The sequence below is a fragment of the Brassica napus genome, chromosome A7 (assembly GCF_020379485.1).
Source record: "Brassica napus cultivar Da-Ae chromosome A7, Da-Ae, whole genome shotgun sequence".
Classification (NCBI taxonomy): domain Eukaryota; kingdom Viridiplantae; phylum Streptophyta; class Magnoliopsida; order Brassicales; family Brassicaceae; genus Brassica; species Brassica napus.
In genome coordinates this window covers 23,448,215-23,471,725 of record NC_063440.1, presented here as the reverse complement: position 1 = coordinate 23,471,725, position 23,511 = coordinate 23,448,215, and the positions used below count along the sequence as shown (strand labels likewise).

Genomic DNA, 23,511 nt, shown 5'->3' with positions numbered 1-23,511 from the left:
CGGAATATTCCGACGAACTGAATTTTCCTCGGTATTCCGTCGGAATATTCCGACGAACTGAATTTTCCTCGGAATTCCGTCGGTATATTCCGAGGAAATTCCGAGGAAGCCAAATTTTGTGTTTCCTCGGAATTGCCTCGGAAATTCCTCGGTATATTCCGAGGAATTCATTTTCCGTCGGAACGTCCGTCAGAATATCGCTGTTTTCTTGTAGTGACGTGGGAAGTATGTTTGAACTTTACTTTGGTTTGGCATTTTGTAAAATACAGAGAAAAGTCTATTCAAAGGAAGAAGAAGTCCGATTTAAATGAAGAATCAGGTGGATATCCATATCAATAATGGAGTAAAGGAATAAAAACTGCTGTCAAATCAAATAGTGTATAAGCTAGTTAACCCTCCAAACTAACTTCTTTGTCTTACTTTCTTAAAATACCTTCTCACGCAAAAGATTTAGGTTGGTATACATTGTTTTAACGTGTTTTCTGCATGAACTTTCAGTATTTTTCATACTTGTATTGAAAAGCACGTGTAATTAATTAATTCTACACATTCGTTTCATTAAACATGTTTTTTTTTCGTATCATGATCATCCTATATATACTAACTGTTACTTGTTCTAATCTTTTTACAATATGGTATATAACATATCACTTTAGTGTCTAAGTTAAAATTATCATTATACTAGCGTTTTGGCATTTATATTAAGATTTCAGAAACTTAATATATTTTTGTGCCCGAAATATTTGGTGTTTAAGCACAAGCCAAGTTTGATATTATGATACTTACGAAAGCGAAAAGATAAGCTTGCTTTACTATTCCAGTATTCGACATCTTATGATAATTACTGTTGAGAGTTTGAATATTACAACAACAAAACAAAACTAGCTAAACAGTAATGACGTCTATATAACTATTTAATATTCTCGTCAACGAACTTGGCATAATAAAATGTAAAATCTTGAAATAAACGACGGTCACCTCAAACCAGATTCCCATTTCCTAAGTATAAAATGGATCTGTTTACATTCTAAAATACATAAAATAAACAAAAGTTGACGACGGCGACCAAAACAAAACTCAATATTTAAAAATTTTGATACTAAATTAATATAGAAAATTCAAAGTCTTACATTAGCGTGGGATTCACTCCTCTCTCACCGTTCCACTCTTTCCCCCTCATTTCCGCTACACTTATTTCCATCAAATCCACACACACGCGCATATTATATAAACACATATACTTACACATTATTCATTCATCCATTACTAATAGAAGAACGAGTTAAACTAAAAAAAAGCATAAACATTTAGTACCAAATGGCTCCGTGTCGTACGATGGTTCTGCTCTGTCTAGTTCTGTTTCTGGCGGCGAGTAGCTCTTCGTATGTGGCGGCTGCAAGAATTGGAGCCACCGTGGAGATGAAGAATAGGAAGAGCTTAGGGTTCAAAGACAGCCTTATTTCTGGTTACTTGCCCAAAGGCGTTCCCATTCCTCCTTCTGCCCCTTCGAAGAGACACAACTCTCTTATTGACTCTCATCCTCATTGATTTTTTTCATATTATCTTTTTGTTTATTCAATGTATTTTTTTGCGGTTTTGTTTTATAGTTTAGATCAACATAGTTACACATAGGATATACCCTTTGTATATGCTTTCACACGTCTATCTATACTATTGATTTTTTCATATGATTATGAACTAATGTTTGTTTAAGTTCATGATGTCATATAAAGATCATGAAATTCAATTAACTCATCTTGTCAGCCTTGTGTTGCAGTCTGCATCCAGCATCACACATCATCCGCTTAATCAAGAACATGTTCGTGCCAGTCTTGGCATGTTCTTGAATTACGTCGCAAGTTCATGAAGTTAACAATTTGATCATCAATTAGACACCGGACAACTCTTGTCGAAAGCTCATAAGTTAACACGTGCTAAAAGTTGTTAAGATATACTTTAATAATGTGTAACAAACACACTTGTATTCTTTCAAAAAAACAAAACGAACACACTTGTACTGTGAAATTTGTCTTTCTCTTAAGAAGATATATATACTTAATAAATAGACATCAAACGTCTTAAAGAGTTTGAAGGTATAGTGGAATCAATCATAAGAGATAAATACAGCTTACAATACATAGAAGAAACATCTTATGTAGCGTAGCGGTCATTTTTCCTCTGGATGATTAGAAATAAGCCCTAGTAAGGAAAACAGAGACCAACAAAAAAAATATTAAAAATGGAAAAGGAAGGGGCATTCCGAGAATTGAACTCGGGACCTCTCGCACCCTAAGCGAGAATCATACCACTAGACCAAATGCCCTTCTGAAAGTATTTGGTACCAACAGGCTTCAAAATTAAATCCGATTTTCACTATTTTCTCAAGCGGCAAGAACGAAGGCGTCGGGAAGAGTCATCCAATCGTACCCTTCGCACTCTGTTTGTGACAGTCAAGAACTTCATCTTCTCTATCTATAGTCACTTTTCTAGCTGCGCATCCTTCGAAGCTCTCGCCTGCTCAATAAATTAAAGATTAGCTGGAATTTCGCAGAAACGTGACTAGGATTTGGGAGAGAGAGAGAATTACCCGCACAAAACGCAGCGCCAGCTCCCTCTGAACCCAAAGCGGCTGACAATGTCTACTCTTCAGCCTTTATTGACATGGTTATTCGGAAACTACATTCTTGGAATGTTAAATATCTATTATTTGCTGGGAAAGTGAAAATGGTTGCTTCAGTTATATATGGTATGGTAATTTCTGGAGTGCTGTATTTGTTTTCGTAAGGCGTTTTATGAAAAGATTGATGCTCTATGCTGGTTTCCTGTGGAAGAATAATACAGTTATATATGGTATGGTAATTTCTGGAGTGCTGTATTTGTTTTCGTAAGGCGTTTTATGAAAAGATTGATGCTCTATGCTGGTTTCCTGTGGAAGAATAATACAGTCTCAGCTTCCGGTTCAAAGGTCACGTGGAAAGATGTATGCATGCCTAAACAAAAAGGTGGTCTTAGCATAAGGTTACTCAAACGGACTTGGAACTACTTCTCGAACACTAGCTCACTGTGGGTTCCTTTCTGGCAAGATTCGGATTCAACCAGATTCTCTCCATCTGTTAGAAGTATGCTCCCGCTGCGGCCGATGCTATACTATTTTATGCGTTGTGTGCTAGGAGATGGCGCATCTGCATCTTTTTGGTTTGATACATGGACTTACCTAGGCCCCCTTATCTCTGTTCTGGGTGACAATGGGCCGAGAGACTTGCGTCTCAGAATTGATGCTCTCCGCCATGTTCTGGACCGACAAATCCGCGACTGCCTGCTCTCATACCCTTCACCGAACAGCTCTCCATGGCTGCTGCTGTTCTATTTCTTTCTTTCTAGGCCACCTTGAGGTCCTCCGCTTGAGTTTGGTTGTTGATTTTGTTTCTATCTTTCTCCCAGTAAATTGTAATCAACATTTAAAAATTCAAAATGGTATAAATCTTAACAATTTGCCAAAAAAAAAACCTGAGCTATAACTATTAAAATAATGGGAAAACAACTAACAATACAAAATGAAGAACTGCAATAGTGCAAAAACAGAGTATCGAAATTAATAGTTTTTGTAGCTTTCGAATTCTAAACTAATAATGTGTTCTTAGACCATCTCCAATGGCTTACTCTATTTTTTACTCTAAAACAGAGTAACTCTATAATAGAGTTTGAGTTTGCTCCAAAAGTACTCTATTTTAGAGTAAAAAATAGAGTGATGAACAAAAAAAAAACAAATTACTCTATATTTGGAGTAAACCTATTTTTACTCTATAATATAATGAGAAATAGAATACCATTAGAGTATTTTTTACTCTAAACTCTATTTTAGAGTGAAAAACAGAGTGAGGTTGGAGATGCTCTTAATGTTATATATTGCGAGATTTAAAGTCTTATTCTACTCCAAGAATAGTCTTATTCTAATTAAAATACATATTTTGTGTGATAATGGAATTCATGTAAGGGACATAACAAAACAAGGCAAGTTAAATATCGATTTATTTAAATACAACTTGTGTAATAGTTATTTTATAAAATATATGCAAAAAAGTTAAATAGTTACAAGGTTCCAGTTACAAAAAAGTAAAACAATAGTTATAAGGTTTCGGAAACACCTTTTAATCTCTGAAATCCACTACCAAGTTGTGGATTAAAGTAACTTTAGTCTTCTTTAATTTTATCGCTAGTTTTCAGCTGCTTTTTACTATTTCCTTCGTCCAACACTTAATCATAGCCCTTTTTTCATATCTGAAAATAATATATTACGCATATGTCTAGAGAGAGCATATTCCCTTGGAATATTATTTGATTGTGTGGCTATTTCGGTTTATTGATCTCTAGTATTTTATAAGTGACTGACTATTTAATTTTTAAAAATAAAATTTAAATGATATACATTAAATGATATTGAATTTTACCAAAATAAATTATATATAATTACAAGGTAGATGACCAAGTTTATCCAATTTTAATCTTATCAAACTGTTAGTACGCACATCCATTACTGTCATGTTAGGAATTGGATAAACTTTTGTTAAGAAATATGAAAGAAGATAAGTCTGCGAAATCCAGGGTATATTCATTGCCTATTACATATTTTTACAATAAATTTTAAATATCTTGAATAATTTTACATGAAACTTTATGAGTAATTTAATTAATTAAAATTAAGTTTCCAAAGTCAATTTAAAAAAAAATTAAACAGCAGAAAATTGTGATATTAATTTATATTAAAAAGAGAAAAGTCAATAAAATATCATCAAAATAAAAGATATGGGTTAACTTTAGGAAATGAGCTCAGATTACTATAAGATAAATAATGATAAATTTAAATTTAAGAACCTTATGAGAAACTCAAAATATTAGTAAAAAGGTAATTTAATATTTGAACGGAAACTGTAAAAAATATTAAAGTAAATACAATTGTTACTAAATTATGTAGGATAAACAGAAACATTAGTAAAAAGACATCCACTCCTGTTTATCCTCTTTTGAGTTTTGTATTTTTCGTTGGATCCCACGTTTGGGAAATCTTGATGCTGATAACCTTGCAAAATCAGCCTTAGCTGATGCAGTTGTAGTAATGGCTCTCACCTAACTTTGACGGTCTATTTAATATAAGTGGTGTTTCAAAAAAAAAAAACAGAAACATTAAAAATAAAAACAAAGAAAAAATACATATGACTTTAATTTCACCATATCAGACTAAACTTTAGTTTTTACCTAAAATTCTTTGTTCTTATTATTTCAAATGATCTAGTAGGGGTTATTGGTTGTTGTATTTTAATGAATTTGAAAATCTAAACTAAATCTAGTGTTATTGGTTATGTGATTTTCAAATCTGTATTAAAATCATATATTATTGGTTTAATGATTCATAAATTCTATATCAAATTAAGTGTTATTCAATCGTACGGATTTACTAATATATTTGATTTTATAATGGATTTGTTTAGATTTTTTAGTTAAAAATACAAAGATTCCAATTCGAGGGAAAACTTTTGGATTTGCATATTTTACTTGGATTTTTAAATACTATATGGATTTCTAAATCAATCAAAATATACTAATCAACAAATAAAACGATTAATAACTTTTGTTTTTTACTTTTCTACTCTAAATTCTAAGTTTGATCATTCATCTTGTTCTTAAGTAAGTTTTTAGGTTATTTGCTCAGTATTAATTAAGTCCTCTGTTTGTACAAACAGAATTCAATCTTTAGAAGTTTTTTTTTAATGTAAATTTGATAGTTATAATTTGATTAAAAAGTTTGCGTTAGAGAAGATTAGGAAGAACTTAGAGAGCAAACTGAAATGAGGTAAATACAATTTATTGTTCGTATTGATGTTTAGTATTAAATTTTAAACCTTTTGACCATATATTTGAACTTTAATTTTTAATTAATAAAAATATAGAATGTTCTTTTTAATAATATGAAACTATAAAATTCTCATTCAAAAATAGAAAAATCATTTTAACAGAAACTAAAAATCATGTTCTAAATATCATATCATTTCAAAAAAAGAAGAAGAAATTTACAAAGTTTAAATTACCTAAAAGCAACATAATTGTAGGAAAATGCATATGTATGTATGTGGATTCTATTAATTTTTATGACAAAAATACAAGTATGAAACTAGATGTGCAAAAAGGTTTAACAATAGAATTATCCTCGGCATTATACTAAGAAGATAAGGCATTACCTTCTCATATAGTATTCTAAACTAAATAAATTATACAAGATAAGATGACAAAGGTACATATTCAGATTCTTGATACGTTCATTGTAAAATGTTTAGGGGAATTAAAGTTATGATCAACATATTCTTATTTGTTGTTGCAATTGTTCACATGTCTTTGTAATCAAGAACATTCGAAGACACACAATCCATTACTTCTTTCCTCCTAAATTGACGAAACATATTGTTTCATAGTACTAATTTGTTAACTAAATAATATATTTGACGATATAGCAAAGAATAATTAATTCAATACATTCGAAAAGCATGTCGTGATTATATATTTTTATTGAGGTACTAATTTAATAATAAATATATTTATTTTTAATACAAAATAATTTCAAATAGTTGTATCTATTTTGAATGACATAGTGTATAGAGTACCACAACGATTTTTTTTTATCAAGAAATGATTTCATTCATTTAAGCAACTAAGCTCCAAAAAGAGTAATGTCTCAAGAGGAACGTACCACAGCGATTCTTTAAATCAATTAGTTGAGCCAAACAAGTGTTGCTTTGTTAAAAGGCTAAGGGAGTGAGATAATTCATGTGGATATACCTCTTTTCTGAGTTATCTGAAACAGACGTAAAACGAATTATGATTCCACATTAAAATATAGTACAATTAAAAGAATTCTGAATTAGGAGGGATACTTCATCAAGAGAATAATATCAAACTTCCTTTATTGATCCACAACTTTGTCGCACTATAACCTTCTGAAGCTAAGATTATAATAACCATGAACCTTCTCATTGTATATACTAATTTAACTAATATTGCAAGAAGTCTTTTACTATTCGACAATATTGTTTTATATTAGTTGTTACATACATGTATTTAAAATACGAATTAAAATTATATGCATCTGTATAGTATATATGTTTGGCAGGTAAAACGACCAAAGACTTTATATACAATACATGCATTGCATAATGAATAGTATCATGAAAATTGTCCAAACACATGGAATTAGTTCAAGTAGAAATACATCAACATCATAAAATACCTCCAAACCAACCTTTTTCTTAACGATTCGAAGATAACTGATTCTTAATATATCCGCTTGTAAGAATCCGAATCCATCGTTGCCTAAGTTGAAAGCATATGCTAAGACATATACTTAGTAGTTAACCTAGCCATCATTGTTACTCTTTTTGAGCTGTAATTATAAATAAAATAAAATTTGTAGTGTAGAATTGCACGTTTCCAAAAGTTAAATAAAACCCAAAAAGACACTGCGACATACACGTACTTTCGTGAGAGGTTGCTGAATAAGTATATATTCTCTACACTATGCCAATGGCGTATGCTTACGCCTTTCGGGTTAAAAATCATCCTTGTATTTTTAAAAGTTAACTTATTTAGCCTTTTTTTTTGACAAAGAGCTTATTTATTTAGGCTTAACAAAGAGAGCAAATGTATTTACGAACAAACACTATGCTCTTTAACTCAAATAAACTCTCCACCTTTACCAAGGAAAACATCCTTAATTAATCACTACTCAACACATTATTTTCTTATTTTTATTTCTAAACACAAGCTATGGTATATAACTATATATTATCTTTGCAAAATCATTTATTTTAGAATGATTTTTGAAGAATTTAGTTTTTTTTTTGGTAAAATGTTAAGATTTATACCATTTTCTGAAAATTTTACAATGTTTTTTTTGGTAAAATTTTTTACAATGTTGCTAGCAACTTATTTGAGAAAAGAAACAACAACTTAAATCAAGAGAAAAGAAACAAAGGGAAAAAATTATATGTGTTTTGTCTCTATATCTTCTTTATAAGACATGATTTTTTTATGTACACTTGTCAACAGTTCCAAATAGCTTGAACTATTGATTTGATATATATGTGTGTGTATGCTTATTTATTTTTACTAAAAATGGTAAACAATATATAAAAATGGTGAACTATACAACTAGCTCATCGTTTCTCATTTAAATATTTTTTGAAATCTAATTAACGAAATAAAATTGTCTGATCTGAAATTTACTCATGCAATGCTTCAGAAGCAAAATAAAAAAAATAATTGAAGACCAAGGCGGGATAGGGTATATTTATAGAAAGAGACTCAACGTACCGATATAGTCTACAGCCTACAGTTGGGGCCTACCTTTTCCTTACGACATCAAAGAAAGTGTACTATTGAAGGTTGGTATCTTATTCTTACAAAATGGATTTTCTTAGGTTTAGCTAAAGTTCTCATATGAATTAGAGTTCTAAGATTTGATTAACCTAACTCATAGATTCACTAAGTTACATGTCACCACTATATAAATTTAATATTTATATACCTTATATCCTTTAGATAACGCCTAGCGCTTGGTTGGATTCTTCTTTGAGTACAAATTTAAATCCAATATGTAATTTATAGTAATCTCGCCAAAACCATTGAACCCTAGCTAGCTCTGGTTAGACGTCTCATTAGCAGACAGTATCAAGAATGGGAGAACAGGTGAGCGATGTCGAGGGTTTTACAATATCGTGTTCAAGGTCTCATTATCTTGTTTCTCATGTAAAATGCCATTTATTGTTTACGTAGAAACTTCAGTGGCAGCATAAATATTTGGCCGGTTGATCATCTACCCTCTGATTTTGAAGAAGGGTGGACCAACTTTGACATAATTTAAAGAGAAAAAGACCAAAATAACACTAAATCAAGTTTTTGTTACCAAACTAGCACTTAAGGACAAAAGTCACAAAAATAGCACTCTAGGGGTGGGGTTTAGGGTTTATAATTTAGGGTTTAGGGTTTAGAGTTTAGGTTTTAGGGTTTAGAGTTGAGAAGTGAGGTTTTGGAGATAAGATTTCAAATTTTTAAAAATAAAAAAATTTAAATTTTTCAAAAAATAAAATGCTATTTTGGTCATTTTAGTTTTTGAGTGCTATTTTTGTGATATAAACTTGGAAATGTGCTATTTTGGAGATTTGCCCTAATTTAAATATATATATATATATATATATATATATATATATATATATATACACACGCATATATATGATAAGGACTTTGCATGTTTTTAAAGGCGAAAATGTAATTTTAAATGTTAATCTTGAGGACTGTATGAAACAACTCATATAAGTCCATGAAAAAAAAAAAGACAAGAGTTTATGTTAAATGTCTGAATCTAACTATTTTAGTATATTTGTAAAAAGTGAGAGTTGAAATAAAATATGTGAAGCTGGACAAAAAACGTGGAAGCAATTGCGACGATCAGTAAGAGGAACACAATAAAATGCGGCCTGCTTTCAAAAAGAAAAAAAAACTAAATGCGGTCCGATTCAGACCATCACCATCCTCTTGTCTCATTGGTTTTAAAATTTAATTGTCATACTAAACCACTTAGATTTTGTTTTATTAGCCTACAAAATGTTTTCAACCGTATTTTCTCATGGAAACATTTGATTCAATAGTTATCGATTCAGATCCCGACCTGTCATGTTCGGGGAAAATGACCAGTTCCTTTCGACAATGTTATGAAAATTGAAATAGATAGTGAACCAAACAAGCTTTTAATTATTGGATCACCCAATAAGTCCGATTTCACAACATGTCAAAAATAATTTAATAGTTTATTAATTATATAAATAAAACAATTCGTATCATGTTAAACAAGTTCATATCTTCTAATTATCATGAGTTATTCTAAAACCAAAATGTTTTAAATACTAACGTTAAAATGTAATAATAGCCAAACATTAAAAATATAAAACCAAATAAAAATATCAAATTTCCGTTGAAAATTATATTCCTGATTATATATTATTTTACCTGATAGTTTTCTAAAACCACGTCAACCAAAAAACAATGGTATAAATTCTAACGAAAATAAATTAATTAATTGACACTATGGCATAAATTAAAAAAAAATCAAACATATACATTATTCACAGAACAAAAAAATGAAAAAATGAGAAAAATAATTTTTAGGATATGTTTTGCAGGCGATTAGTATTATAAATTATCAAAGTTTTAAGTTTTAAAAGAGCCAGAAAATACAATTTTAACATATCATAAAAATTCTATACAAAGGATGAATTTTATTTTGAAAAAATAAATAACATAATAGTATTTTTTACATTTAAATAAACTTTATATAATAAATTATGTATATGTAGTAATTATTAATTTATAATTTTAATAATAATAAATTATGTATATCTAGTAACTATTAATTTATAATTTTAATAGGATCATATATTTACTTAAGTTTTTTTAGTTTTTCTAATTTACTATTTTATTATCTTAACATATCTTACATTGGCCAACTTGGAATCAGATTTTATATTAAAATTTTGTTTATTAATTTATAGAACCTTTAATTATGTAATAAAACTATACTAGTGTATAGATTTAGGTTTACTAGTTCGAATGAGAAAATTAAGGTTTAAACCACTTGATAGTAAAAAATAAATAGTACCTTCTATTTGAGAAAATAGTTCTAAAACATCAGTTTGTGTTATCATAGTTCACTATTTCAAAGTTTTTAAGTAATAATACATGAAAACAGTTTGTTATGGTATAATCGGTTGAAATTTTATCAAATATCATGAGTTTTTGTCGAGTTCTTTGGCGGGACTTTCAACTTTTTACCCCGTTTAAACATTTTGCTTATATTTAAATTAGACTTGGATTGGTGACTACTAGATAAATGAAAAAAATGAACAAAATAATGAATAAAAATTCATTTGAAAAATTGAAAAAATAAGAAAATTAATTCTTTTTTATTTTGTTCCTCACTAGAATTGAAGAGAATTTTTTTTTTATAATTTCATTCATCCATGAAGAATTAAAAAAAAAAGAATGGAATCTGCAATGTCAAATTACAACATAACTGATACAAAATCCGAGAAACAAAGAATTTACCGTAATTGTTTTCATTCAATTTGGTCACCAATTAAACCCTTATAGTTGTATCCTTTTCATTAGGAAAAGCAATGTTCCATGATATATGGACTTTCTGTAATTGGAAGGCCGCCGTATGCTGCTGCCTTCATTGTATTTTTCCTTTTATTGACCCTATGTTCTCTTATTAAATAAATAAATATGTAACCAATTAGGCAGAAGGTAAGAGGCATTACTCATTAGTAGTGATATATATATTTATTTATTTTCCGAAAATCCTTTAGGAGACAATACTTTGAATTATAGTTTCTTATTATCCGCAAAATATTTGCTATTATTATTAGAGTAGTACATAGAAATTATTAGCAGTAGTACAGAGAATAGAATATGTTTGTGCACATTATGGATCCACTTTCATTGCCATCCATTCGAATGGTTTCTCAAAAACGTACTTAGAAACCGCGTGCATAAAGCTTCATGAGCATCCTGTGCTTTGTAATAATTTCTTCTAAATATCAGATAGAAAATTTCACAATTTTTTCTTAATTAACCACCGAACACAAATGACTATAATATGAAAATATGGCATCTAAACTGATGTGTAGATTGCAATGCATGATTATAGGAGAATGGAAAGAAACAAAAACTATATTAATATATGTTCCCTCAGTGAACACTTTGAAGTCTCATAATGTTTGTATATAACTTCATACAGTACTTTGATTACATTTTCCCACTATGGACACTAGAATGCAAAATTATATGCTTTATAATATTACAAGATGGAATTTGTCTAGTTATGCAAAATACAGTCAGCTAACTGTATAGATGTTATAGCATACATGTTTTAATAAAAAATTCAATGACTAGGAAACATAGGAACTGATTGATCCATATATCCTCTAAAGCGTGCATACCATATGGTTTAATTTTCTTTTGAGTAGTAAAACATCCCTAATAAACATGAAAATGTAATTTTTAAGATTTTAATAGAAAGTTCACGAGTTTTAACCACTAGACCAATTCGTCCTTGGTTATGTGTCTAATTTTTATTTTTAATAGAAACTGGATTTGTTAAAAGTATTATTATATATTGTTTTAGTAATATCTCAACCAATTTCATTATGTTTTTAGATGAAGCTGCTATAGATCACACTATCTTTCTTTCTTTCTTTTTTTTACAATTTTGCTACTGAAATTACAATTCAAACTAATGCTGAGACATATCGCCGCCAGTTATAACTTTGCAATAGACGAAAGAAATTTAGTATACAAATGATTTCTATATGCATATGCACTTTTTCAATTTCATTTTAATTTGTATTTCATGAAGTGGATTATAAAGAACATTAATCCATGTTTTGATTGGAAAACACTTACACCAATTGATTCCTGTAACATGGTTTGGCAGTATCCGCGATTGCAATATGAAACTATGAAATCATAATTTGATTGGTCGTTCTTCTTCTTCTTTTTCTGATTCTTTAAGATTTATATGTTTTCAAAATCTCATTACCATTCGAAAGAAATGTAGTGGAAATCGAGCTGGTCCAGTCTGAGTTAACCTTTTGAGTCTCTCGGCACCTAACTTCCTTTTGGTCCATTTCAGCTATCTCCTTCCTTTTGTTTTCCACACAAAATATTACTAAATTACAATCCACTTACTATTTCAGGTTATCCCATTTACAATACCCCAATTACACTTACCTTTTATATAGTTCGTTACAAGCTTCACTGATAGATGAAACATCTTGAGGTGGTGAGAGAGGTGCAAGAAGCTCCGGCGGCGGTGAATATATATTCCGGCAAGAATCTAGGGTCCCTACATGAGACAAGATTTACCTCCCTTAAAGCACAAGTGGAAGAAGCATAGGATAAAAATTAGTACATGAGATTTGGTTTCTAAGGATATTTGAGAATGTGCTTTGTGAGGCATCGTCAGTAGGAGTAAGCAAGCCCAGTCAAATATATTCTTCTCTTTCTCTGCCCTTTCTTTTGTCCACTATAAAACAAATCTCATCCTCTTCTCTTGTCCTACACTCACAAAACAAACACACTCTCTTCTTCTTCTTTTGAGTTTAAGGACTTAAAGAGAGGAGAGGTATGGTGAAGTTCACAAAACAATTCGAGGGGCAGCTTGTACCTGAATGGAAAGACGCCTTTGTCGATTACTCTCAGCTCAAGAAAGACCTCAAGAAAATCCATTTGCTTACCAATAAAGTTGAGAAGAAACAAACAGAAACTTCCTTCATCAAAACCATCAAGTCCTCTTTAGGAAAGCTTTCCATTTTCGGAAACAAGGAACGCGAAAGCTCTCGTGCCATCAAAGTACTAAAACTAACCTTCATCCTTTTGTATTTTTCATCAACTCTTCATTTTTGTATTTGTACTAATGGTTTTATACATACTGAACAGGTGCATACAAAGCTTGCTTCTTCTGGAAGTAACAGTGACGTGTATGAGACGGAACTTCTGGAGAAGATTGCTGATGATACCGACGCTGCAAAAGAGTTTTTTGTGTGTCTGGACACGCAGCTTAACAAAGTGAACCAGTTCTACAAGACAAAGGAGAAAGAGTTCTTGGAGAGAGGAGAGTGTATGAAGAAGCAAATGGAGATACTCATTGAGCTCAAAGATGCTTTCAAACAAAAGCAAGCCACTGGAGAGTCTACTCAAGAATCAAAGGAAGACGATTCCATATCATGCACCATCTCATGCGGTAATAAGAAGATACTATAAAAACTCAAAGTTCATTAGTTAATTGTTTGGATTTCAAGAATTGGTTTACTTAGTTTGTTCTGTTTCTTGAAACAGAGGAAGACTCCGTTAGGAGCAGAACAGATCAAATGCAACTCCAAGAATCTTGCTTAGAGGACTTGGAGAACAATGGAGTAGGAGCATTGGAGTCCCCAAGATCAGAAGAACCGATCAAGATCAACAGCGAGGACTCGAAGCTGAGGACGGTTTCTGGTAGGGTTTTCAGCTGTCAAGGAAAGAATCTCAAGATAAAGATTCCATTGACAAACCCTTCTCGTACATTCTCAGCTATAAGTTACTTGATCAAAGAAGATTTGATCAACCAGTCATCGTCCAAGAAATGTGGTCCAGATGGAGTCAACAAGCTGAGAATCAGCAAGAAAAAGCTAAGTCATGCTGAGAAGATGATCAAAGGAGCGTTGACAGAACTCTACAAAGGGTTAAACTATCTCAAAACTTACCGAAGCTTGAACATGTTAGCTTTCATGAACATTCTCAAGAAATTTGATAAGGTAATCCTTAAATAAAAACAGCTGTTAACCAAAGTTTATATAATTTTTTTTTTTCAATTATAAGACCAATACTTTCATGTTTCAGGTTACTGGAAAACAAATCCTTCCAATTTACCTCAAAGTGGTGGAGAGTTCTTACTTCAACAGTTCAGACGAGGTAACTTGAAACTCAACTTTAGACTTTTGTTTTTCAAGTATGTGCAAGCGGAAAATCGATACCTACGCTCTTGTCTTATCACTTTATCATACTTTCTTGAATATGAAAAAAAATACAAAATTTTCATGATTGTAATCTTGGGACATGACAGGTGATAAAGCTATCAGATGAAGTTGAAGAATGGTTCATCAAGCACTTCGCAGGAGAAAATCGTAGAAAGGCAATGAAATATCTGAAACCGCACCACCGTAAAGAGTCTCACTCTGTCACCTTCTTCATTGGTGAGCCCTTTTAACATTTTACCTGTTGATGTTGTGACATTTTTATTTTTGGCACTTGCAAACACTCCAAAATAAAAAAGCCTTTGGACCCCATCACACACATACACATTAGGATTCCACAATGTAACCTTTAATATTTTTGGGGGGTTTTGTGGGTGGAAAACTAAGAGGGTCATGTTTTGTTATACTCTCTGTTGTTAAACATTATCCTGTCTCCTGAAGAATCTTTGTAGATTTATGAATTATGATTAATTTGAGACTAAATGGGTTTGGTTTAATTTTTATTCAGGTCTGTTCACTGGTTGCTTTGTTGCTCTTCTTGCTGGCTACATCATTGTGGCTCATTTGACTGGAATGTATAGAAAACACTCGGAGAACACTTTCTACATGGAAACTGCATATCCTGTACTTAGGCGAGTGATCTCATTAAAATCTTAATCATTATAAAGAGGAGATATTAATCAAATATTAATCAAAGAGGAGATATTTGAAATTTTTTGGTGTTATGCAGCATGTTTGGGCTCTTGTTTCTGCACTTATTCTTGTACGGTTGCAACATATTTATGTGGCGAAAAGCGAGGATAAACTATAGTTTCATCTTCGAACTTGGGTCCAAAAATGAGCTCAAGTTCAGAGATGTTTTCTTGATATGTACCGCTTCAATGTCTGTGATAGTCGGTGTCATGTTTGTTCATCTCTTGCTTCTCGCAAAAGGTTACTCCTTGCGGCAAGTTCAAGTGATCCCTGGCCTTCTATTACTGGTAAGTAAACAAACACTAGGCACTCTTCATCGTGTGTTTTTTTTTTCTTTTGTAAATTTGTAATCTTATATCCGTTTGGTTCTTTTTGGTGGTTTTGCAGGTCTTCTTCTTAATACTGATTTGTCCCTTAAACATTTTCTACAAGTCGAGCCGTTACAGGCTTATAACAGTCATCAGAAACATTGTGTTCTCACCTCTTTACAAAGTCGTGATGCTTGACTTCTTCATGGCTGATCAACTTTGCAGCCAGGTAATAACCTTAAACACACAATTCCATGGGCCAAAACTGAACTAAAACCCTGATCATTTCCATAAACCCTGAATTAAGATTGAAAATGGGTTAACTTTTATCTCACAGGTACCGATGCTAAGGAACCTTGAATACATAGCCTGCTACTATATAACCGGTAGCTATGCAACACAGGACTATGGATATTGTATGAGAGTCAAGTACTACAGAGATCTTGCCTACGCAGTTTCATTCCTCCCATACTACTGGAGAGCTATGCAGGTAAAATCTAAACTAAACATGATTCCTTCTTTTCCAAGTTTCTGTTTCTTCTCTCCCAAGTTAGGGTTTCCACTTTATAAAAATACTGAAAAAAGTCTCTGCGACAGTGTGCAAGGAGGTGGTTTGACGAAGGCGAAACGAGCCATCTAGTGAACCTAGGGAAGTACGTGTCAGCGATGTTAGCAGCTGGAACCAAAGTGGCATACGAGAAAGAGAGGAGCGTTGGTTGGCTCTGCCTTGTGGTGGCTATGTCAAGTATAGCCACAGTTTACCAATTGTATTGGGACTTTGTAAAAGATTGGGGTTTACTTCAACACAATTCAAACAACCCTTGGCTTAGGAACCAACTCATGCTTCGCCAAAAATATATTTATTACTTCTCTATGGTACATAATCCAAATCTCTTAACACTAAAGTTCACACATAAATATAAACTTATTAACAGTCTTTAACTGTTATTTCTTTTGTAGGTTCTAAATCTTGTTCTGAGGTTGGCATGGCTACAAACAGTTTTGCACTCAAGTTTTGAGCATGTGGATTATAGAGTCACAGGATTGTTCTTGGCTGCTCTTGAAGTTATCAGGAGAGGACATTGGAACTTTTACCGGTAAAACTATTCTTCCTTTTTTAAGGATCTTTTTTTGGTATCAGATTCAGGATATATATACTGATGGATGAAAAACAAAACCAATGTTGCAGATTGGAGAATGAGCATCTAAATAATGCAGGGAAGTTTCGAGCTGTGAAGACAGTACCGCTTCCTTTCAGAGAGGTTGATGAAGAAGACTGATCTGACCGAATCAATGTATATTAGCTTTGTCAGAGATTTGAAAGAACAAGGGAAGGGAGGGAAGGATTTGTTCTTTTCTTGATCAACCATATTTTGTGATCTGATCAAGAATCTTTAAATATTATTATTCTTGTCCGAAAATTGATGTAACTATAAAGACTCGTACTTCTCCCTATTTTCTTCATTGTCCTTGACCATTAAAAATTGAAAAAAAAAATGAGATAAGTTTTACTATCATATTTTCTTGAAAATTGCGATTAAATTATGTTGCAACTTCATCTACAAATTTTTTTTTTGAGTGTTGATAATAAGGGTTTATTTTTTTTATTGCACTTGACAAAAAGGGTTAATGTAGAGATAACCAAATGCAAATCCAAATCCAAATTAGGCAAAAAATCCAAATTAGGAGAAAGAACTATGACAAAATCATTTTTTTTTGTAATATTGTTTAATTTTGTGTCATCGACTAAAATAATAACTTGAAAAATATGTGATGTATCTATGTTATTTTAAAATAATATTTTCTCTGTTTAAAATATGTATATTTTGATGTTTTTACTTTTTACACATATTAAAATAATATATTACATTTTTTGATAAATATATTTTTGTGATTAATTATTGTTTATAAATTTTAACCAATAAATATCAATAAGTAGAACTAGTTTTTTACAAGTTAGTAATTTTTCCTTATTACATCATAAAAATATAAATGTATAAAACATGTATTTTGAGACAATGTTTTAAGAAAACTTTGATCTTTTGCCAAACAGATGGAATATATTATTCTTAAATGTGCATGAAATTTATTTAATTAAAAATAAACCATGATTTAACGTGGATTTTTGCAAATTAATTAATATGAGCGCTCGCTCACTCTTTTATTACGAAACAGAGTTAGTTTTATTTATGTCTAATGACGTGGCCGGATCTGAGACGTTAGAAACAGTAGAAATCAACGGCGACCGTTTCTCCGTACCATTTACTTCAACTCCGATAGAGGCAACACCGTGAGACAGACAAAGTACGGACGCGATAACATGGCGAATACGGTGGCCGGTTTGTCCCCCGTTTCGGCTCCAATCTATTCTCCGATAACTTTTAATCGAAAGCCAATCAATTTCCACAAGCCGCATCTTCTCTCCTACAAGCAAAACAACCCTGTATCTGCTCTTCAACACAGGTCCCAAAGCTTAACTCTTTCCTTTGATGAGTCACGAAAATCTCCCAAAGTTGCATCCTTTTTGATGTTTCTTTCAGGTCAAGAACTGTTCGAGTGGTAGAGGAGGGAGCACGCAAGCGAAGGAAACGGTTGTTTTCTGTTTTTGGATCTCTCACTGATGATGATTCCGAGTTAAACCCAGAAGAGGAGGTAACTCACTTTCAGTTTGGTCTTAAATGGTGTTTGTGTCTTTCTCTCTGAGACTTTGTTTATTGCAGGGACAGGTTGCTTCTGTAGATATTAAGCTGCCAAGGAGAAGTTTGCAAGTGGAGTTCAGTTGCAACTCATGCGGAGTGAGAACTAAACGGCTTATCAACCGTTTGGCTTATGAGCGTGGCCTTGTCTTTGTCCAGGTACACACCACATGTTCGCTTAATTGTCCTGAGAGAGCTTATTAAAAGTTTTTGTTCTTCCTGTGGCAGTGTGGAGGATGTCTTAAGCATCATAAGCTGGTTGACAATCTTGGTCTCATTGTTGAGTATGACTTCCGCAAAGAAACCTCCAAGGATTCAACTACTGATCAAATTTGATTTGTTTTTTTTTTGCTTTCTTTCTTCTTCTTAGATATGATTAACATATTTTCCGGAAAGAATAGAGAAAAAATGTATTATTTTTTTTTAATCAATGTGTTGGTATACAATGGGGAAAAAATGTAGTTTTTCAAGTGGATACATAGGTGATAGAGCAAAAGAGCTAGAAAATTTAGGCTGTCATAGCCATCAGAACAAGAGTTCCCATTACGGTAGTGAGCCACATTCCTACTCTTCCTTGTAGCTGGTTCAATGCATTTCCTCCGTTCTGTATAACCAGAAAATAAAGAAAAAAGTTATAAAACAAACTCAGTTTGGTGAGTGAGAGTGTGTTTCTTTTCAAGATTCTAGTTTGAGTGTTACCGCGTTCTGGAAAGGTGATGGTGCTGGAGCAGTGTCCTGGGAATCTGTTAGAACTGGAGGAGATGGAGGGCTTGGAGGAGTTGGTGCTGGAGCTGGGGCATGGTGATGCCTCTTGTGTTTGTGCTTTTTCTTGTGCTTAGCAGGAGCTGGTGCTGGTGGTAGAGTTATTGGCGTAAGCGCTGGAGGGGGTGAGGCTGGTGCTGGTGGTGGAGAAGTTGGTGCAGGTGGTGACGCCGGTGGGGGAGAGGCAGGTGCAGGCGGTGGTGAGACGGTTGGAGCTGAAACTGGCGGGCTTTGTGGTGGTTGTGGAGGTGGTGTTGCTGGACTGATTACTGGTGCAGCCTTTGGAGCTGGTGGTGATGAAGTTGGAGTAACTGCTGGTGGAGGTGTAGTCGGTGTTGCTGGTGGCGGAGTAGCTGAAACGGGCGGGACAACTGTTGTTGGAGGCGAAGCAGTGGTAGTGGGAGGTGGAACAGTTGCTGTTGGAGGCGGAACAGTGGTTGTTGGTGGCAGAGCAGTGGTCGTTGGAGGAGGAACAGTGGTTGTTGGAGGAGGAGTACTGATGGTGGGGGTTGCTGGTGAAGCGGCAGGTCCTTGTGCATTAACACTAAAGGGAGAGATAAGAGCAAAAGCTAATAGAAGTGACCAACTCATTAAACTTGAATCCATTGTGTTTGAGATGGAAGCTCCAAGTCACAATTGGTGAAGTAATGTGTGTATATAAAGAGTTTAGGAGCATTGAGATGTCTTGAAGTATGAATGAAAAATAAAGAAAGTTTGGTGCAACGATGGGTTAGGTGGTTTAAACAGATCAAAGTCTTCATCAGAATGCTACGTTGCTTCTAACTGTAGTGGAGAAATAGGCTATAATTTCAGGTCATTATTACGCACTAATCAACTAAAAAACGTGGTTAACCATAAACAAAATGGGACTGATGCTTCCTTCCGACCTAAAAACTGGTAACGAGTCTAGATCACTGGCAATAACATTTACCTTTTCTCACAAACGTTTATTGAAGTTGAAGTTGAAGTTGTGCATTAATGTTACAACCAATGGCAATACAATGAACAAAAAGACACTGGGCATTAATATTACACAAAACGTGTTACGTGTTTTGGCTGCGTTAAACATACATAAACACTGAGGATTTGGAGGTGAGCTTCTTCTACTGACAGAAAAGCGGTAAGATCTGATGCCATCTTGTTCAGGAGTTTCAAGGGATAATGATCGGTAGGAGTAGGTGGATCTGAGTTAATAAAATTGAAGTCGAGATTAAAAATATAATGGGCTTGTTGAATATACTGGGCTTCATCTAACATATTGAAAGTGATTAGGCCGATATTGTAATTTGTAATTATGGTGGTATATTTGTTTTTGAGGATAAGTTTGCTATTTGAATAAAAAGATACAAAGATGATACAGCCCAGGCCAGATAGTGTTTGCTACGGGCAAAGCCCATAGATTTTATACTTCAATAGTTAGGAAATAGAAGAAAATACTTTGTCAAGTATAAACAGCATAGAGGAGGAAGAGAAGAGATCGCAATCATGCAGAGAGATTGTTGAAGAAGACCATCAATCCGTGATATCAAGCAGATTAGGTCTTAAGAAGTTGAAAACCAAAAAAGCATGTCAGAAGTTAAGGTAGGGTTAGAGTCTCTGTAGCTGGAGATGCTATTGCGGACTGTGGGATCAACGTACGTAATACCCATGTTAGTAGATTAAATAGAAAAGACTTATAAAAATTGATTTTGGTTGCCTCTGATATAAAATACACTTGATTTTCTAATTAACCATTTGAATATGTTTGAACTGGAATAATTAAAAAATGAATAACCTATCATATTGCTGATTGCTGATCAATCTTAATATCGTATGAGTGAGGAAAAAATATGGGATATGATCATGTTATAGGTTATATCAATTCTTTTGAACTCTTTCAATAACGCGCAAGATATCGAAGAGGGTGAAACCCATTGACGGATCAAGACGTTACAATGAATCAGTACTACAATAAATCAAAAGTGTTAAATTCCTCTTGTATAATTATTTTATTACACTATTTAGGTTTTTCCTCACTCAGCCCTTTTAAAACAAAATCTTCTGGATCTACCATATTAAGAAAAAAGTATTAGAAACTACCACTTTTGATATTTTCTATCAGAAGTTGTTAAAAAGTACGTTATGTTCTATCAAAACATGTCCAGCTTCGAGATCTAGCACCTATAAACTTGTCGATGGATGAGTTACTTGTAAGATATATATGCAAAATATATACTAGTTTGGTTTCTAATCGACTAAGTTTAAGTGTTTAGTTAAAAAAGAGCATTATTACTAAGTGATGAGCAAGTTTTGATAATACCAGAACATATTTTGGACAAGTTTTTAATGAACAGATTGTAGAAAGTGGGTAGTTTTTAATAACGCAGTTCCAAAAAATACCTAATCCAATAAGAATTTTAGAAAGTGACATCTTCTCATAAATATTGTTTCTTCAAAAACAAAAACCCACACACTAAGGGGCCTTACCATCTGGTCATGAGCTCTTTGTTACATGAAATTCTCCGCGTCCCAAAAATGAAGGATGGTAAGTAAAATATCAAAAATAAACAATAATTGGTACGAAAAATATCTCCTATTATTAACGCAGATTATTGGTCCGATAGCTGTTATTTTCTGTATATCACGACTAAAACAATGTTTGTTAATTTCATAAAGGCATGATGATATAACATGGTGATGTCAGTAATGGTTTTGTTACGTGACATGTGTGTATGTATGTTTTTTCTAGATAATAGTACTCAAGAGGTTGGTTAGAAGTAGATGTTAAGGACCGGTGAGATTTGTAGGTAGAGTGACATGCGTTGGACATTAGCCAATTAGGCTTCTCTGTTTGCCTTCCCATTTCTATGCTCTTTTTCTAGTATTGTGGCAGTTAGATTTTACCAACTATTTTTCTTATCCCTTTCTTCTTCTTTTTCCATTTTCCGTCTTGCTCACTTGCTATTATTTTGTGTGTGGTCCATCGTTTTTACTTTTGTTTATCATTTTCTATTATTTTAAAATTTTAATGTTCTTTTACATTTGTTGAAGTTAACTCACTTCTCGGTATTTGTCTTTCTTAACTTGACCCTGCGGCAAAATTTGGGTTTTGTATAGGTGTTTAGTTTTATCATTGAAAGAGAGCTCTAGTTATAGAAATCAGGTTTAGAATATAGTTATCTTTTGTCGTTATCTAGAGCTTAACTGAAATTTACCAAAAAGAAAATAAAGCATTTGATGCTTTGAAAATATATTTGAATTCAAACCATACACATAAATTGAAAATTGATTTGTAAAGTGTAGCTCTTTTTTTTAGCAACGTAAAGTATAGCTCGAAAAGTAGTAATAAAAAAAAAGAGATTGAAGAGGCAAAAGAAAATAAGACAACACTAAAGTTACATATAATTGCTTCAAAAGGATGACGAAAAAAAGACCAAATATGTTGTACTGACCAAAGTGGCCTCCTTAGATGATTCGAATGGGATGTGTACGTAAAAATATCATCGGAAATGCCAAGTCTCCGATATGATATTTATACATATGAAACAACCTTCCACTTAATTTTATATGGTCCAATAAGTTTTGATGATTTAGAGATTACAAAAGTAGCACAATCATTAGTCTAAACAAATTCAATAATTAGCGATCAATCTATATACTGTTTAGTTATAGGTAGCAAGTTTTTGTATATCCTCATATTATGTATTTCCTGTGTTTCGCTTAACATCAGACGATTCTAAACGTTTTATCAATTGTTTTTACAAGATTTTGTGTGTGAGGGAAGTTGTTTCACTGTTTCGCTGCTAGTTTTGTTCTCTATTTAGAGTATTTCTAACCCAAGACCTTATTTTAAGGGGAGTAAAACTTCAAAATGAAGATTTGAGGGTTGATTACTCCAACCATGAATCCTCAAAAAATATTTTTAAAAGTTTATTTATTTGCATTATAATCTTTGATATTAACAAAAGTTACTAATATTTATGAAATAAATAACTAAAAAGCTCAAAAAAAAATTACAAGATAGTTTTGAGGTTGTAAATAGTGAAATTTCAAATTTGAGATTTCAATATTCACAATCTCGAAACTAAGGATTTGAAGTTGGGTTCAAAACTTTAAAATTTGAAGATTTGAGGTTGGGTTGAAGATGTGCACACCTGATAATGGATTGTGTTTGTTGTTTTAGTATATTCAAGTTTGTAGAGTGTACACAATATACAAAAAGCAAAAAACAAAAGAAAATGTCAAGTATACGGAAGTCTAAATTAAAATGTTAACCATGATTGAGAAAATATTTAGCATTCAATTAATTTCTCAAATCACATTTGATGGAATAATTGTCTCGGTTAACTGGAGATTCCGTAAACCGCGTGGATTTCATCGTCAACATCTTAAAGTAATTATCTTTAGGGAAAAAGTATCGTAAATACCAATCACAACTTTAGACTATATGGCTACCAACTT

At 32.5% G+C, this 23,511-nt stretch overlaps 4 protein-coding genes and 1 non-coding gene across 6 annotated transcripts; 3 read left to right on the top strand and 2 right to left on the bottom strand.

Annotated features, from left to right (window-relative positions):
* The first annotated feature begins 238 nt into the window (after positions 1-238).
* On the top strand, positions 239-2,807 carry LOC106357170 (protein IDA-like). Its single transcript, XM_048736042.1, has one exon. The coding sequence runs from the start codon at positions 1,318-1,320 to the stop codon at positions 1,546-1,548; it is 231 nt and encodes a 76-aa protein (XP_048591999.1). The 5' UTR covers positions 239-1,317; the 3' UTR covers positions 1,549-2,807.
* TRNAP-AGG lies at positions 2,252-2,323 on the bottom strand. Its single transcript has one exon. It is a non-coding gene; the product is annotated as a tRNA-Pro (tRNA).
* Positions 2,808-12,663: 9,856 nt separating the features above from the next.
* Positions 12,664-17,130, top strand: LOC106354037 (phosphate transporter PHO1 homolog 1). 2 transcript variants are annotated; one of them, XM_022689120.2, is made up of 13 exons: positions 12,664-13,452; positions 13,540-13,843; positions 13,939-14,094; positions 14,170-14,393; positions 14,479-14,550; positions 14,702-14,831; positions 15,121-15,244; positions 15,343-15,592; positions 15,693-15,842; positions 15,951-16,103; positions 16,211-16,489; positions 16,574-16,710; positions 16,803-17,130. In XM_022689120.2, exons 1-13 carry the CDS (start codon positions 13,228-13,230, stop codon positions 16,891-16,893), a joined length of 2,295 nt encoding a protein of 764 aa, XP_022544841.2. In that variant the 5' UTR covers positions 12,664-13,227; the 3' UTR covers positions 16,894-17,130. The 2 variants fall into 2 exon arrangements, with proteins under 2 accessions (XP_022544841.2, XP_048591998.1); XM_048736041.1 differs by having other exon boundaries at positions 13,939-14,393.
* Positions 17,131-17,869: 739 nt separating this feature from the next.
* LOC106354036 (mitochondrial protein import protein ZIM17-like) lies at positions 17,870-18,784 on the top strand. Its single transcript, XM_013793880.3, has 4 exons — positions 17,870-18,076; positions 18,154-18,265; positions 18,334-18,468; positions 18,538-18,784. Exons 1-4 carry the CDS (start codon positions 17,934-17,936, stop codon positions 18,643-18,645), a joined length of 498 nt encoding a protein of 165 aa, XP_013649334.2. The 5' UTR covers positions 17,870-17,933; the 3' UTR covers positions 18,646-18,784.
* Positions 18,708-19,712, bottom strand: LOC106354035 (lysine-rich arabinogalactan protein 19-like). Its single transcript, XM_013793879.3, has 2 exons — positions 19,009-19,712; positions 18,708-18,913 (listed from the first exon to the last, which is right to left on the bottom strand). Exons 1-2 carry the CDS (start codon positions 19,675-19,677, stop codon positions 18,818-18,820), a joined length of 765 nt encoding a protein of 254 aa, XP_013649333.2. The 5' UTR covers positions 19,678-19,712; the 3' UTR covers positions 18,708-18,817.
* Positions 19,713-23,511: the final 3,799 nt, after the last annotated feature.

What these genes read in the sequence shown, in the direction of transcription:
- LOC106354037 (XM_048736041.1), top strand. Translation starts at nt 13,228, where the DNA reads ATGGTGAAGTTCACAAAACAATTCGAGGGGCAGCTTGTACCTGAATGG. An exon ending in TCCCTGGCCTTCTATTACTG is followed by an intron (nt 15,593 to 15,692) that starts GTAAGTAAACAA and finishes GTGGTTTTGCAG; the next exon opens with GTCTTCTTCTTAATACTGAT. An exon ending in ACTACTGGAGAGCTATGCAG is followed by an intron (nt 16,104 to 16,210) that starts GTAAAATCTAAA and finishes TCTCTGCGACAG; the next exon opens with TGTGCAAGGAGGTGGTTTGA.
- LOC106354035 (XM_013793879.3), bottom strand. Translation starts at nt 19,677, where the DNA reads ATGGATTCAAGTTTAATGAGTTGGTCACTTCTATTAGCTTTTGCTCTT. An exon ending in CATCACCTTTCCAGAACGCG is followed by an intron (nt 18,914 to 19,008) that starts GTAACACTCAAA and finishes CTGGTTATACAG; the next exon opens with AACGGAGGAAATGCATTGAA.
- LOC106354036 (XM_013793880.3), top strand. Translation starts at nt 17,934, where the DNA reads ATGGCGAATACGGTGGCCGGTTTGTCCCCCGTTTCGGCTCCAATCTAT. An exon ending in GTATCTGCTCTTCAACACAG is followed by an intron (nt 18,077 to 18,153) that starts GTCCCAAAGCTT and finishes TGTTTCTTTCAG; the next exon opens with GTCAAGAACTGTTCGAGTGG. An exon ending in GTGGCCTTGTCTTTGTCCAG is followed by an intron (nt 18,469 to 18,537) that starts GTACACACCACA and finishes TTCCTGTGGCAG; the next exon opens with TGTGGAGGATGTCTTAAGCA.
- LOC106357170 (XM_048736042.1), top strand. Translation starts at nt 1,318, where the DNA reads ATGGCTCCGTGTCGTACGATGGTTCTGCTCTGTCTAGTTCTGTTTCTG.